The sequence below is a fragment of the Lissotriton vulgaris genome, chromosome 6, assembly GCF_964263255.1.
Source record: "Lissotriton vulgaris chromosome 6, aLisVul1.2, whole genome shotgun sequence".
NCBI lineage: Eukaryota > Metazoa > Chordata > Amphibia > Caudata > Salamandridae > Lissotriton > Lissotriton vulgaris.
This window is the reverse complement of record NC_141694.1, coordinates 256,213,114-256,230,526: the sequence shown is the minus strand read 5'-3', so window position 1 is coordinate 256,230,526 and position 17,413 is coordinate 256,213,114. Positions and strand designations below refer to the sequence as shown.

At 52.4% G+C, this 17,413-nt stretch overlaps 1 protein-coding gene across 1 annotated transcript in view; it reads right to left on the bottom strand.

Moving 5' to 3' along the window:
* The window catches only part of WDR35 (WD repeat domain 35), a 531,383-nt gene that overhangs the window by 128,278 nt on the left and 385,692 nt on the right, over positions 1-17,413 (bottom strand). The window contains exon 24 of the mRNA XM_086926288.1: positions 14,374-14,538. Coding sequence (XP_086782414.1) covers positions 14,374-14,538 — 165 coding nt within the window. The remainder of the gene's footprint in view (positions 1-14,373; positions 14,539-17,413) is intronic.

Below are 17,413 nucleotides of genomic sequence, written 5' to 3'. Positions count from 1 at the left end.
CTTGTTTCCTTCCCAGTGTAAGAATTGGCTTTTGTAGTTTGGTTTGCCCTGTTCCCATCATGCACTGGGACAGGAACAGACTAATTTGCATACAGCCAGGTTCTGAAACTGGGATGGTGCAGTGAGCTAAAAAAACGGTGTTGGATCTAGCCCTGATCTCTTGACTGGGTGAGAGCTTTCTGCTTAATTCAGAGACTCTGTCCCTCACCACCCCTTGTTGTAAATATTTGAAATACCGATCATGTCCCATTTGTCGAACTCAGGCTGATAGCACAGCATGCCCAACTTCTGGGTATACCACAATGGCGTTGCCCTAGAGAGGACGCCCGCCCACCCCAGATGAGGGTTTGCCCCTTGCCATATTTCCAGTGTATGGGAGGGGTGCCCGAAATATTTCCATTTCTTTTTGTTATTCCTAGAATATAAGGCCCCAAGGTAACCGGAGCGATCTGTGACAAAAAAAAAACAAATATCGGAACCCCTTTATGGTACAGTTAACTGGGAGCTGAGGGACCTGGCCCGAAGCAAAAACAGCACAGACTTATGCCAGTTAATCGCATACCCCGAATATTTCCCAACATTTTTGAATATGTCCAGCACTACGCGTATAGACTTGTATGGAGAGGCTAGATATAACAGTATGTCATCAGCATACAGGATTATTCGGTCTTCCACATCACCAGTCCACTGCAGCCCCCGCATCATCACATCACGTCGCACCCACGCCGCAAGGGGTTCCATATGAGAGAAAATATCAGAAGGGATAAGGGACACCCCTGTCTGGTACCTCTTTTTAACTTGTATGTCCGGGACGTGCAATTGTTGACCCTCACCTGTCCCTGTATATCAGTGTATAGCAGTTTTACCCAACCTATAAATTTAGGGCCTAACCCCACTTTTTCTAGGACTGTGAATAAATATGGACATTCTATCAACTCAAATGCCATAGAGGCATCCAGAGACTTCTCCCGCAATATATTCCCTACGTGCCACCACATTGTGTAAATGCCGTATACTAAGGGCCGGGTTTTTCCCCGGCATAAAACTGGATTGATCCGGATGGACCAGGGAAGAAATGACCGTCACAAGTCGATTAGCCAGAACTTTTGCCAGTATTTTGGCTTCCACATTAATCAGCGAAATAGGCCTATAAGAGCCACAGCTGTCCGCTGGTTTCCCCGGCTTATGAATAACTACAATGGTAGCCAACCGTTGGTCCGCAGGCAGCCTACCCGTCTCAAAACTTTCCTTGTACATGGCCCGCAGATGTGGCATAGTCCGAGAGGCCGTGACTTTTAAAAACTCAATGGGCATTCCATTTGGCCCCATCACTTTCCCAAATTTATTCAGTCCAATGGTCTTACTAATCTCTTCGTTCGATACGTCCACATCTAAAGTGTCTCTATCCACATCAGAGAGGACCGGCACATCGCTGTCCAGGAGGAGCTGGCGCGGATCTTCGGCCGTGTATCTAGTAGAAGGGGAATTCGACCATCTGCGTTTGGAGCTCTGATGTTTCAGTTTGCAAAGCGGTAGGGACTATTTTGAGCTCCTTTACTTTTTCGTCCATCTTTTGAAAGTCTGCCCTGATGAGGGAAACTTCCACTGTGACAGAGTTTAGCGAGGTACGCACTCCATTGATAGCCGCCATGATATCATGTAGCGTTGGCTCTGTCCCCTGCTTAGGGCGAGTATGTACCCCATCTTTCTTCATTTGTTGCGGCTCACTTTTTTCACCTGCTTTAGTCCAGGCAAATTTGGCCAATTGCTTCTGAGCGTTGACCTTAGGACCTTTTCCCCCCATTGCCATGTAAGAGAAAGTCCAGGAAGATCCCGGGTGTTACCCGCCGCCTACCCAACGAGCATGGTGATCTCCCCGTCGGCCTGTCGGGTTCCCCCGGGACCGCCACTCTACCATTTCCCAGTTTAGTCCCAGTCCCAGGTGATATCTCTGCACTGGCAGCTTCCCTCCGCCGTCGTGGGGTCTGGGGGCAGCTTCGTTGTGGCCTGCTTCGGACTCTACCTTGGAAGGCCAGGCTTCCTGTTCCAGTCACAGCACCCGCAGCGCCAGTTCTGACCTCCGTCGATTGGCACCCCTGTAGCCTTTCTTTCTCTGTGGAGGTACACTGCCCCCTAGGGAAGGCAGCCGACACTTGCTCTACTTACATAGGAGCCAAAATGAGTCTACTGGCCTCTACAGCCCCCCAGCTGTATTCCCAGGACTTCCAAGCCAACTATAACTTATGCCTGTCTATGGGGTTTTGACTGAGCCCACAATCAGGTATCTTGCCAGCTGTACCTTCGGTTAGAGGCGCCAGCTCTCCGGTATGTACCCAGGCCACACACCTCATCTCCCAGAGCAGTCCTGAATCACATTCGGCTGGCAAATCGGGTGACAGACCCCAGATCCGAGGTTCTGCGCCGTCCGGCCTTCAACCTTTGCAGGCGCCGTGATGTCAGAGAGCAGGGTCATGAATTGCGCATCCGACCCTGTTATGTCTGTTCTGTGTGTCCTTTAGCGATGCCGGGCCCTTCCCGCCATCCCAGTTAACACCAGAACGTTCACGTCACGATCCGGCTGCACAGGGCCTAGCGAGCCGATCAGGCCAGGATCTCGAGTGATGAGGCCACACCCCCTCTAGGCCACTTGTTGGTAGCTGCAGCTGTACGCTGCCATGTCCGCCACACTGGGACACCGAGCACTGCTTCCCAGCGGTAAACAGCCATGACAACGCCAGCTTTACCCCGCGCTGCCATTACGACGCTGCTTTTACAACGCAAGTCGTTACCATGACTTGCGCTGGAGGGCACTGTTGGTAAAGGAATAGTTTAATTTTCTATTCCAACACCTTCCCTACTGTAACGTGGGCTGGAGTTGGAATAGAAAATTAAACCATTCCACAATCCAGCGACTACAGCACAAGTCGTTGTAACGACTTGCATTGTAAAAGCAGCGTCGTAATGGCAGCGCGGGGTAAAGCCCGCGTTGTCATGACATACATCCCTTCCCAGCACCCTCTCACTTGGTTTCAAGCCGTCTCCCAGTATTCTTGGCCAGCTTCCTATCCCGCCGCACCTCCTCCTTCGGTCAGGTCTCTGGCGCCATCTGTTTCGGCCTAGACCCTGTGGGCCTCCAAGCCAGGAACTTGATTAGGAACTGCAGCAGCTGGGCTCTCACCTCCTTGGCTCCAGCACCATGCGTGTTCTCGTCCGGTCTCCCTCACTCCGTCAGCCGAGTCTCCGTCTCCGTGCGTTCAGGCACTGGACACCAGCTGGTCACCGTGGGATTGTAGTGTCTCTTTTATCACGTGGCTACAAGCTCCGAATCAGGCCACCGGGAAGTCGCCATTATCGCTCCCTCTTCATTCCCACCAGCCGCACAGGCTTACTTCCCGGTTTCAGAGCACGCTGGTTGTTGCACCACATGTAGAGAATACCGACGGCACATTTGTAGCCTTGTTGTAACTGTGGATGGTTCAGGATAAAGCAGGATATCGAGCAAAGAAATGGGAGCTCACTCAGGCATCGTCCATTCTCGGTGGCCGCTAGCCACGCCCGAAGGATTTCTAAGGGATCCTGCTCCCCCTCCTAAACCTCCTCATCCATTCCTTACTCTTCAGAATAAGGCAGGTTAAACGGCATGGAGTTGTACGGCTCAGTCGGTGCCAGTGTCTGAGAATGCCCGACCGGCTACATGTCATAGGGAATGATGACTGAGGAGGCACTGCCAGTGGGCGTCGGGGAAGATCGCTGTGGAGGTGTGACAGGCACCGGTCCGGACCCGGGAACAGGTCCAGTTGGAGGCCCTGGCATCGGGCCGGAGCAGAAGGCGCTGAACTCACAGGGACTCCTCCATCACCTGAGCCTGCCCGGCCCAAAGGTTCCCCGGCAGGGTCAGGCCACCCAAATATGGCACACATGTGATCATAAAGTTCCTTAAGCTGGGCAGGGGTCGCTCCTGGTCATGGGATGGCAGGGAAGTGAACCGGGCCTCAGATGCCGAGGGTCCACGGCCTCGTCACAAGACAAAGTCAAAGTCGAAGCATGCTTTGACTTCCTGTGTTTTTTGTGGTGCCTCTTACCTGACTTCGACGACTTCAACGAAGAGGACTTCCATTCACCAGAGAGGTGCTCAGACCTTTCTGTCAAACGAGACCTGGACTGGGATCGAGATCGACATGGCGACCTCAGGATGCCGGGCCGCAGCACAAGTTACTTACCTTCGGTAACGATATATCTGTAAGAAACAGTACTTAGTATTGAATTCCTTACCTTAGAATATCCCCAGGCGTCAGACTGGATCCGGAAACTTTTGCCTAGCAGTACCCCTGCGCGTCAGTAGGCATCGTCTGCGGCTCCACGTCCGGCGGCGGTGGCACAGGGATGACGTCGCCGGAGTAGTTAGACGCCGCCCTCGCGCGCTGACGTCAGTTCTTATACACAGCTTTTCTGTGCCAGAAACGCAGAGCCATGATTAAAAACCAACACTGGTACCATGAAACTAGGGCCCTGAAAGGGATGACCTTAACCCTAGCTATCGGTTCGCAGAACGGGGAGGATGGGTGGGGCAGTAAGGAATCTAATACTAACTACTGTTTCCTACAGATATATCGTTACCGAAGGTAAGTAACTTGTGCATCTGAAAGAAACAGGTTAGTATTAGATTCCTTACCTTAGAATAGATACCCCAGCAATACCAACCCCGGTGGTGGGTCTGCGAACCAATGATCACACCAGAAAGTCCTGGAGGACGGAACGACCCAAGAAGCCATCCCTCCGGACTTGGCTGTCCAGGCAGTAGTGTCTTGCAAACGTGTGCAGCGAGGCCCACGTAGCTGTCCTGCAAGGGGACTCCCCAGCCCAGGGCAGTCGTAGCCACCGTGGCCCGAGTGGAATGGACCCTCAGTCCAACAGGAGGCTCCTTCTTAGCCAAGGAGTAGCATGCCTTAATACACAAGACGACCCACCGAGAGATGGTCCGTTTGTGCACCGTCCGCCCCTTCTTGGCGCCCACGTAACCAACAAAGAGTTGGTCATCCACCCGGAACTGGCGTGTGCAATCGAAATAGAAAGAGAGCGCACGTTTTGGGTCCAGACGGTGGAGCCGCTCTTCCTCTTTAGAGGGATGCGGAAAGAAGGTGGGCAAGGTGATGGACTGCCCGATGTGGAAGGCCGGGACTACCTTGGGCAGGAAAGAGGGTCTTGTCCGCAACACAACCTTGTCCGGATGGACAGAAAGGAATGGAGGCTTGGATGAAAGCGCCTGGAGCTCACTCATTCTCCTGGCAGAGGTGATGGCAACCAGGAAAGCAGTCTTAAGGGTAAGAAGACGGAGAGGACAGTTAGGAAGTGGCTCGGAGGGAGCGCACATCAGAAAAGTAAGTACAAGGTTCAAGTCCCACTGAGGCATCACGAAAGGAACAGGAGGAAACATATGAGTGATGCCCTTCAAGAACCTAGTAACAACCGGGGACTTGAACTAGGAAGGCTGATCAGGTAGCCTTAAGAAGGCGGAAAGGGCAGAAAAGCAGCCCTTGAGAGTGCCCAGAGCAGAGCCCTGCTGGGAAAGAGAAAGAAGGAAGAGGAGAACCTCAGAAAGAGGGGCAGAAAGGGGATCCACAGCCTTTGGTGTGCACCATGCCACAAACTTGTTCCACCTGCAGGCGTATACCGACTTTGTGGAGGGACGCCTGGCTGCCAGAATCACATCACAAACTTCAGGATGCAAGTCAAATGGCCTCAACTGTCACCGCTCAATCTCCAAGCATGGAGGTGGAGACTGGACAGGTTCGGGTGGAAGACCGTTCCCTGCTGCTGCGACAGAAGGTCCTCCTGAAGAGGCAGACAAATCGGGGGATCGACAGACATGCTGAGTAGCTCGAGATACCAGAATCTTCGTGCCCAGTCCGGAGCCACAAGGATAACTTGGGCCTGGTTGAGTCTGATCTTCGTCAGCACTCTGGGTAGAAGTGGTATAGGCGGAAAGGCGTACAACAGACCGCAGCTCCACTCGCGATGAAAAGCGTCTCCGAGCGAGTGCCGCCTTGGAAATTCCAACGCGTAGAACTGATGACATTGCGCGTTCTGTTCTGTGGCGAATAGATCTAACCAAGGCTCTCCCCACTGCTGACAGAGGCCTTGCGCCACGTCCGAGTTCAGACGCCATTCGTGATCCATAATGCACCGACGGCTGAGTTCGTCCGCCCTGGCGTTCAGGGAACCTGCCAGGTGTTGAACCACCCGGGTCACGCCCTGATGTTCCAGCCACTGCCAGAGGCACAGAGCCTCCTGGCATAGGGTCCACGACCCCACCCGCCCTGTTTGTTGCAGTACCACATGGCGGTGGTGTTGTCCGCGAACACCTGCACTACACTCCCCCGGACAGAGGGGAAGAATGCCTTCAGTGCAAGACGAATCACCCGCAGCTCCAGAAGGTTGATGTGGATCCGGGACTCCGCCGGAGACCAGAGGCCTCTGATGTCCGCCTCTCCCAAGTGGCCTCCCCAGCCCTGGAGGGACGCGTCCGTCACAACTACGAGCTCCGGTTGGGGTAGGGAGAGGGATCTGCCGCTGACCCAATCGCGGTCCGTGAGTCATCACTGCAACTGTCTTGCAGTGCCCTCCGAGATCAAGACATGGTCGGACAAGTTGCCCTGATGCTGGGCCCACTGAAACTTCAGGTCCCACTGCAGAGCCCGCATCCGCCACCTGGCGTGATCACCAGAAGGATGCAGGAGGCCATCAGCCCCAGAAGCTGCAGCGTCAACCTGACAGAGACCCGGGATAACGGCTGAAAGATCGGAATCAGAGCCTGAATATCCGGAACCCGCTGCTCGGGAGGATAAACCTGAAACTGCGCCGAGTACAGAACCGCTCCAATGAAGAGGAGCTTCTGAGAGGGACACCCACCTCCGCCTGACCCAGGACCACCTCGCCTTCAGGAAGCAACTCAAGACCTGGTTGTTCGAGCAGTAGCAGATCCCCCCCCCCCCCCCTCAGCGCCTTGAGACCCTCTGGGTAAGTAGTGCGCTATATAAATGCAATGATTGATTGATTGGTTGATTGAGGTGCGACTTCGGCACATTGATGGAGAACCCCAGCAAGTGCAGGAGGTCGGCCGTAGTCTGGAGGTGGCTGACGACTGTCTGGGGCGAGCCCGCCTTCAACAACCAGTCGTCAAGGTAGGGGAAGACTGAAACCCCTAACCTGCGCAGCTGAGCTGCGACCACCGCCATCACTTTCGTGAACACCCGTGGGGCGCTGGTAAGGCCAAAGGGTAGCATGGTAAATTGAAAGTGCTCATGGCCTACCGTGAACAGCAGGTAACGCCAGTGGGCCGGCAGGACGGGGATATGAAAATAAGCGTCCTGCAAGTCCAACGCTACCATCCAGTCTCCTGGGTCCAGGGCAGCTAGGACCTGAGCCAGTGTCAGCATCTTGAACTTCTCCTGCCGGAGGAAGCCGTTGACGTTCCGCAGGTCCAAGATCGGGCGTAGGCCCCCTTTGCCCTTCTTGGGTACCAGAAAGTAGTGGGAGTAACAACCACACCCTACTTCTGGCCCAGGAATGCGCTTGATGGCCCCTATGGCCTAGAGGGTCGTAACTTCCTCTCGTAGAAGTGTCAAGTGATCCCCCGACATGCGGTGGTACTGTGGTGGCATTGCTGGAGGGGTCGCCTCGAAGGGGAGGGAGCAGCCCCTTCGGACGATTTGCAGCACCCAACTGTCCGATTTGAAAGTACGCCAGTGGAGGTGGTGATGGCGAACCCTGCCCCCCACTGGCGTCACATGGGCCTGAAAGCTCGGACTAGGAGGGTTTTGAGGTGGATGCTGCAGGGGCAGGTGTGGACTGGCCTCGCAGTTGTCCCCGACCACCGCCACGGCGGTTTTCACGTCCGCTACCACGCTGGACGGTAGTCTGCGGCCCGTGGCTGGCAGGACGTGTGGGGGTGCTCCTTCCTTGGCCACGAAAGGAGCAAAAAGCAGCCATTTGCTGGCGCGGGGCCGAGAGGCCCAAGGACTTGGCCGTAGCCCTGGAGTCCTTAAAGCGCTGAAGCGCATGGTCTGCTTTGTCGCCAAAGTGGCGACGGCCATCAAACGGCATGTCCATAAGGGTGTTTTGGACATCAGCTGAAAAGTTGGCGGACCTCAACCAGGCATGGCGACGAATCGCCACCATTGTTGCCATCGCTCTGCCTAGTGAGTCCGTGGTATCCCGCCCACACCGGATGGAGTACAGTGCTGCATCTCGACCCTCCGCAAGGGCTTGGGTGAGTTTAGTCTGGACCTCCACCGGACATTGTGGCAGCACGTCCGCGACCGTGTCCCACAGAGAGTGGGTGTAACAGCCCAAGAGGCACGCGGTGTTGACTGCCCGCAGCCCTAAACTCAGGGATGAGAATACCTTTTTCCAGTATTGCTCGTACCTCTTGGATTCCCGATCGGGGGAGCCGTCGGGAATGCGGTCTGGGAGTTAGAGGCCTGGATGACCATGCTCTCGGGGGTGGGGTGGGTAGACAGGAAGCAAGGGTCGCCCGGAGCCTGGTGGTGGCGTCTGGCCACGTTCCTATCTACAGGCTGACCCATAGCGGACTTGGACCAAGTGCCCAGAAGAACGTCAGACAAGGCCTCATTAAACGGCAGCAGAGGCTCAGCCAAGCTTGCCTGCGGTTTAGGACCTCAGTGAGGAGGTTAGTCCTCACGGCCGCGACGGGGAGCTCCAGGCCCAAGTCCTTGGCCGCCCGCGTCAGCACTTCACTGTAAGCAGCCCCCTCCTCTGTAGCCACGCTAGGAGGGGAGACAAAGCCAGTGTCCGGCGAGGTGTCTAGACCACTGGCGTCCCCTAGCTCACCTGCCCAGTCCTGATAAGACTGGCACTCCTGTGCCAGAGGGTCCTCAGACCCCTCCCAATCCGCCTCGCCACCCATCACCTGAGACTCAGGATCAAAGGATTAGGCCAGGTCATAGAAGTAGAAATCTCCCATCGGCGTCAAGTACGGCGCCGTTCCGGCGCCGGACCCGAATCGAGGGAGGGATCGGGGACGGCGCTGCTCGGAGGCGGCGCCGGGGGCGACACCCTGGTGTGAGAAGTTGGCCTGATATATAGTGCTCACTATTCTAGTGATCACTGTGTATCATACCAAACGACCCTTATTGATGATTGGTTGTAAGTCAACCTTATAGACCAGCTATCCTAGTAGCATGGACAAGAGCAGTCTTTAGGCTAAACTCTAGAGGGCGTGTTAAGCCAGCTGTTATACCATCACATATATCCCTTGAACACCAAGTGAAAGGACACCACACAAGTTGTTATGAAAATAAAAGGATATTTATTTATAACAAGTCTACCCTGAACTCTTTATGAGTCAGGGAGCTAAGCACAATACAAAACTCTTAAGAAAATACTTCAAGTCGCACAATTTACACAAATGCCCGAGGGGCACTAAAAACCATATACACTAAAAGTGGAATGCGAAATACTAGCAGGTAAGTAACACGATCCAGAGGCTTCAGGATCGCTAGGACTACACTACTGAACCCTAAGGTTAGGAGCAGGAGGCCTAGGGAGATCGGGTGCAGAGTGTGCACTCACGCGGGATGCGGGACAAAGTCTATGGATGCTAGTATTTGTAAAGTTACTGTTTCCGGACGAATCCGACTAGCTAGACTGAAAACAAAAAAGGATCTGGACACTTGGATAGTGAACCTACGTTGGAGCACCGAAATGCTCAGGTTACCTAGCCCAGGGGCTGCGGCTGCATAGGGTTCAAAAGAAGTCGGGAATCCTCGTTGAAGTCTATGGAGCCTGAAAGAAGAAGTTGCTGGCAGGCGACCAGTGAAGATATTCGGAGGGATCCAGGCCTGGATCGATGATGGAGATGACCTGAAAGCAGAGGGGACTCAGTTCTTAATCACTAGCCAGTGCTTAGGTGGGCACCAGGATGGCACCGGATGAAGTCACCTCGACCAGGTGAATGGGCGACGCTGGACTCTGCTGTCCCTCGGACCAGGAGGCGTTGTCGGCGACCAGGATGGAGGTGCGAGCTGTCCCACGAAGGTGTCTGCTGTCGGCGATGCTGGAACCAGGATTGGAGCAACAAGCCTTGGCAAAGGCAAGCCCACGCGGTGGAGTCAAGATGGCGTCTGGAGTGGACCAGGAGGGTCCGGGGTGCTCCTCTTTTGGAGGGGAGCAAGGGCCAGTCTGGAGCAACCAGACCAGCGGTGTAATCATCGTGGTACGTCGTCAGGAGGGCCACTAGCCAGCAGGCAAGTGACCGGATAACGCGGTGAGCAGCAAAGAGCAGAAGGGCCCCACGCAGATCTCGTGGATGCTGGGGGGCTGGACTTCGGTGCTGGAGCTGCTCAGGGTTAGGGCTTCTCAAACCCCAAAGCACTCACTCGAGGATCCCTCGGCGGTCGTGCTGGTTAAGCGTCGTGCAGTTTTGAAGATGGCCGGTCCCTCAGGTCTCGACACACCCACGAATCTCAGCTGGGCTGAAGATGTAGGTAGAGGTCAGAGATGCCAGGGAATCCGGGTCTCGTCGAGCTGGGCAGTCTTGATCAGGAGGATGGACTTACAGCAAACCGCAATGCTTAGATGGTGCCTGCGGGTGCAGGGTGGCTACTCCTTAGCCACAAGGGAGAGTCTTCAGAAAAAGTCAAGAGTTCCTTTCGTGGAAAGTAGTCAAGATTCAGAATTATCTAATTTGGGAAGGGGGCCTGCTCCTACCTTTATTCTAAGAAAAGGGGCTGGCACGCGACTAGGTCCTGCCCATGGGTGGGACCAGGAGGGGGGTGGTTACACCCCTCTCCCTTGTCCCGACATTCCCCAGCTCAGGGGCAGGTGTGCCCCTGGAACTGGTTTAAGCCGGCATATGCACAGTGAGCACCGGGGTGCCACTTGCAGTCACCTTCCTCTCAGCCCTGCCTACCTGGGATACACAAAACCCTGTCTGGGATGGTGCTAGCACCGCCCCTGACAGGAAACCCTTTGTCCAAGCTCTCCTCGCTGGAAGTACTCCCAGCAGCAGGAGGTCAGACTTGTGTCTGTGGTGGCAGCATCCATTTTGTGGAGCTGAGGCTGTGTTAAGCTTTAACCGGGGTTCACAGTTACATACATGTCGTGTCCCTCTAGAAGGGTGGAATGATAACCCCGTCGCCAGAATTGGCGAGGGGTTAGTATTCCAATTCGTATGACACCTTACTCGACATGTTTTGATAAAGCGATACCAAAGTTGGCAAATAACCGCGAGGATTATAAGGCACTTAAGAGTATATGATACGCGTTATCATGGAACAGCTATTAGGACTTGGTTCCGCAAGCTGCAAACGGGCTCAGCTCATGCCAGAGCACCATCTCACATAATTCCAAGCACTCTGCCTTCAGGATTGATAAGGCCTGCCCTAGGAGTGACTGATAGGAATATATGTGTCCATTTTAGGGTTAGATATAGGAATACTATATCTAAAGCAAAGGGTGATTACACCACCTTGCCCCAGCTGTCGGGCAGCCAGTTATGTCAGATTTGGACGGCCAGCCAGGGGTGGCATAATACATGCTGCAGCCCCTGGGTAAACCTATGCCCTGGATACCTAAGGTATACTGTACAGGGACTGATAAGGTGGCCCAGTACCAATTGGGAAATGCACCTAAGGTACATGTGTGTCAATTTAGAGAGAGAACAGCTAGGCTGTGGGTCTGATTAGCAGGCCCACAGCCAGGGAAAGTCGTAAACCAGTGAAGCAAAAAGCAAAACTCTGGGGTGATCATAGGATTGCAGACCCTACTCTCCTACACCTGGGGGCCGGCACCGGCGAGGTCGTAAGGTCGACCGGCGACTACCCGGATCCGGACCCGGATCCTGTGGGGACCTGCGGCGCCGGGACCAAAGTCACCGACCCGCTGGGGCCCCCGAAGGCGCTGCGGAGCCCGACGGAGGAGTGAGCGACCTCATGGTCATGAGGAAGGCCTCAATCTCCTCCGGCCTCGCGTCCTGCCCAGGGACCGACAGGTATGAAGCAGGCCGCAACACCCGCGGCCGTCGGAGCCGCGTGGGTGGTGTCGCCCGAACCCCCGGCCGCATCACGCGAGCGTCCGGGGGGGGGGGGGGGGGAGTCGGAAGAGCGATGGCGTCTCTTAGACTTCTTGTGCTTACCTGAGGACTTCGAGCCCAAAGACCGAGGACGACTCCCGGAGCTATGGTGGCTCCGACCCCGCGACCTCCTCGCGGACCGGGACCTCGAGCGGCGCGGGCCGACTGCTGGAGCTCAAGTCGCTTTAGACATCGGGGCCCGGCAGTCGCAGCAGGCCTTGTCGTCGTGGTTGAGGCCCAGGCAATGAAGACACCGGCGATGGGGGTCCGTAACCGACATCAGTCGGTCGCAGTCGGCGCAGGGTTTAAACCCGGGCATCCCTACCGGCACCGTCGGAGTCGATAGACTTCGAAAAGGATCAAAAATGATCGAAAAAGTTTAGTCAAAAATTGACTAAGGGGTACCACTTTTCCGGATCTGTACTAGCTGGCGAGGAAAAAAAGAACTGTCGTCAGTGCGCGAGGGCGGCGTCTAAGTACTCCGGCGACGTCATCCCGGCGCCAACGACGCCGACGACGGACGCGGAGCCGCAGACGACGCCTACCGACGTGCAGGGGTACTGCTACGCAAAAGTTTCCGGATCCAGTCTGACGCCTGGGGATATTCTAAGGTAAGGAATCTAATACTAACCTGTTTCTTTCAGATATCAGCTTTAGGGACTGCTCCCTTAAAGCCTTTGGCACCATGGCCTGGCAATCAGAGCACAACTATGTGTCGTGGTCGCTCTCCAGACACCAGGGACACACTAAGTGGGGGTCCGTGACCGACATGGCGCAGTGACAGGCGGCGCACAGTTTGAACCCCAAGGTCTTCTTACTAGACATTCAAACACCAAAAGGAGTCAGCTCTCTTCGACAGATTTGCGCTGGCTGGCGTGGAAAGAAAAAGTACCGACATCAGCATGCCGGAGTGGCGGTTATGTTGACGATGTGGACGTCACAGTGGTGACAAACAGGATGCCAACGACGTCACGCGGAGTCTACCGAGGCCACCTACTGGCACGCAGGGCTACTGAGAAGAAAAATCTTCCGGATCCAGCCAGACGCTCAGAAGTCCAAAGGTAGGGAATCTGCAGCTAGATGTCTATCAGATATCAACCATCAATCTTCGGAATTATGAAAACGATTTAATGCTCACCTGTAATTAAAGCATAGGCCTATGCAAACGACATATGGACAAGAAAATATAGTGCCACATCACCATATTTCCTTTCTAAATTTAATACCACACAAGCACAGAATCACATAAAATGAGCACTGGAAGTGGTAATTTAAAGCATGGTCTTTGGCACAGATTTGGGCTGACTGGTCTCTAAAAGATTGAAGAGCCAAAGGGGCAGTCTGTAACCGTGATAGATAGTGGTAAATGGTTGTTTGTCACTGGAACGTAAAAGAAATGTGCTACTTTTTTCTGGCCATGTAGCAGTATTTATTTACATATCTAAACAGCACAATAGCATTACACAAAGCAATAAAACAAAACCAACTCATAAGAGGGCAGAAAACAGCAAAACAAATTAACCAAAACAGATTCCAATACAACAACCACAATACAACAAAGTGCAAAAATGCAACATAAAAGCACAAAACATACCACCACACCAGCATATCAAGTCAACCTAAAATCACAAAGCAAAAACAAAGCAAAACAATGCAGAACACAAACAACACAACGGAACAATGCAAGATAGCATAGTAGCACACTAAAGTAAGAGAAAAACAAAACAACAAATACACTAGTACAATTAGACTATAATGACAATACAGCATGCTTTCACAACAGCACAACTATATGCCAGAAACCAACAAAACAGGGCAAAGGCACAAATCAAAAAACAACATAAGATTATTTAGTTGTGTGTTTTTCTGTATTGGTGTTGTGGTATTTGAGACCCGGGTTTGTGTTGTTTTTGTGCCTTTGTGCAGTTTTGATGCATTGTGTTGGTACAATGTATTATATTGCTTCTTGTATAATGTTGCTGTGTTATTATTGCGTTATTGCAAAGTATTACTGGTATTGGGGTGTGTTACTGTAACATAGTTCCGGAGAGTCGCAGTACCTCAAATCCTGTCTGTCTGGTTAAAGGTGCATAAACATTCTTGTCACACATTACCACCTTCACAAATTTGTTTCCATAATATGCTAGTAAAAGGTGTTTGCACCCACCTTTGCCTTACTAACCACCAAGCATATGTAGTAACACCACTCAAGAAATGATATGTGAGTCATCCCCATGCTGCTGTAAAATATGAGAGGAAATGTACCCAGTACAAAAATATACCTTAAACATGAGCCGAGCAGCATCCAGGAAGTGATTTGCTTTACGATAGAGTTCAATGGCATCAAGAGTTTTATTTTTTTCCAAAAGATGGGAGGCATATTTAGCTAACAGCGATCCGATTTCTTTCATATTATGATTTTTTGCCAACTCGACAGCTTTATTCCACTGGAAAAAAAAATCTTTTGTTAATATTGTTGTCTTTTTGCTCATCTAAGAATCATTGTTTAGCTATTGAATGTATATTTTGTTCACAGTGCAAACTTTTGACGTTATAAGTGCTCAATTAGTTGCTTAAAAAAATCTGCATTCTATGAAGCTGGCAATAAAGTGTGTTATGCTAATCTGGCTTAATGAAAGGGCGGCACTTGAGGTCTGAAACAAAAGATTTAGAATCTGGCGGACGGGAACACCATCACAAACTTGACGGATGGCTCACCAGCTATATTACAGGGGCATTATGTGCTATGGCAATTGTAATATGGAGGTTAAGATATCTAACAAGTTTGTGAAGTAGTGTAGGAAGCTGGCTCTGCATACACTATACCAAATTAAGGCATAGTGTGCACAAGGGCCAGAGGATCCCCAGAGGTATAGCAGAGGCTAAATGAGATTATCGCTGACATTTCTATTTGTGGTAGCCTGGTCGAGCAGTTAGGCTTCTCAGGAGGGTGTGTTAAGCATTTATTGTATTCACTCAATCAAGGCTGATGTCACACACTCAGAGACAGAATTCAGTCCAATTAGGTAAGTATAAAAAAGGTATACTTATAGGTTATTTCTAGAACCAAGCAGGACCTGGTGAAGGTAAGTAATAAGTACTTTCAGATGCAAGACTGTTCAAGAAAATGCAGTTGTTCTTGTATTGTACCAGTTACAGGTTGATATCACTTTTCAGAATACTTGGCATTATACAGTAAATACTCTTTGATTACTTAAGAATATGTTACACTAGTGCTCCCTTTTCCTCATACATTAGCAGTTCTACTTAGAAAACTTTCTAGACCCAAAATCTCATACTATGAGTCCCTGTGGGAGGAACAATGGTTGTCGAACTCGGAGGGAAGTATTGGATTTACGAGGTTTCGGGTTAAGACCAAGGTTCCCCAAGGTCCAAGTGGACAATCTAACTAACACCACCAGCGGCACAGTGCAGCTGGGTGCAGAGTGTAGGGGACCAAGGATAGCCAATGAGCTAAGGGGGGCCTTTGCTTGGGCTCTGCTGGCAAGTTGACCACTTTTGTGTGGGAGCAAAGTTCCTAAGGTTGCAATCGGCACTGCAGGGGGCAACAATCAACACAAGAACTGCACTGACAGCGGTGCCGAGGCGGCTGGGTGCAGGAGGTAAATCGGGCGTCGGGTCCCTGGGCTTTTCAATGGAGTCCGTTGGCTTTGGAAAGTTGCAGGCTCGGTTGGGAGGACTTCTTAGAGGCGACCCACGACTGGGGATCTGGGAGGATGCTTGGAGACCGTTGGTTGGGCAACCCAAGGCTGGGAAGGCATCGAGGGCTGAGGTGTCTTAGGCATCGGTTTCCTTAGGCTGCGGTTGGTCGCAGTCGGCAACCGTCAGACTTCCTGGACCGCTTAGGTCAAAGGAGAAGTTGTCTTATCGCCGTCGTTCGCTGTCGGGGGGACCCTTCAAGTAAGGGCTTCAAGTTAATTTTGAAGAGTGTGGGAGGCCAGGGGTCACCGGATCCCAATTTAGGATGCCTGGGGGACCTCTTTGGAGTATGGGGCCACTTGATATCGGGCTGTGGCGGCCAGGTGCAATGTGGGATAGAATCACAGAGTCCAGACTTCAAGAGTTAGTCTTTGATTTGAGCAAATCCGGAGCTTACAGACGACAGAGTGTTAGTTGAGTACAGGGCAGGTCGTACGGGCTCTGGGGGTCTGCTGCTGCAGGACACGCTGGTTTCTTTGCTGTAGGGAGGTTGTGGTTGGGACAGGCCAGTAGGGCTGGGGCCAAGTCAGTTGATGTCCTCGGTTTCTTCCAGGGATCAGCACAGCTCTTCGGTCCTTCTTATTTCTTCCTGGAATCTGCGGAGGCAAGTTTCAGGGTCGCCCCTAAACACCAAATTTAGGGGTGTTAGAGGGGTGGGCAGTTTGGGACCAATGGGTTCCTTCCTTGGGGTGGGTACACCCCCTATAATGCTACCCTCCCGTGGGAGGGGGCATGAGACTCTTCCTAATTGGCTGAGTCCCCTCATCTTCAAGTTGGAGGGGACTGAGATGTGTGCTTAAACTCTATTCCCTCACCTTGGATTTCCTGCTGATTCTCCCACCTAAGTGGGGGTCAGAACCAGTGGGAGCCAGTTGCTGGGGGAAGCAAAAGACAGAGACAGTGTCCAAAGGCGACCCGCCTTTGAAGCGTCCCCTTTCGTGGGCACAGTCCATTCTGGGGGAGGTGGCATGACACCTCTGCCCAGGATGGGCTTTGTTTCTGGACCCAGATAGTGGAAGCCCTCTACCCAGGGGTCCAGAAACCTGTCTGGTAGTGGCAGGCTGGTGTTTACCAGTCAGGGAACCCAACAGAGGCTAGTTGTTTTTCAGGGGGCATCTCTAAGATGCCTTATGACAGCATTGTATAATAAATCCCACAATGGCCAGTGTGGGTTTATTATGCTGAGAAGTTTGCTACCAACCTTCCCAGAATTCAGTATAGCCATTATGGTGCTGTGGAGTTTGTAATAACAAACTCCCAGCCCATATACTCTTAATGGCTTTATTGCACTCACATTGCAGAAGAATAGACAAGGACACTAGGGATACAGTGCTCCTGCAACTACCCTCACCAGTGGTATAGTGCACTCAGCTAGAGGGGTGTCTTACCTATACCATAGGCAGTGGGTTGTAGGCATGGCACACAGGTATGTGTATAACCAATAACTTATATTGGGTGGCACACACCATATTTGACTATTGTTCAATTCAAATCTCAAAATACGTTTTCCTCAACTTTATCGTGATATACAAGGTCCTGGAGCTGCCAGTCTCCCTAATGTCATATGAATCATGTGTATCAAATAACAGTGTACCTGAATAC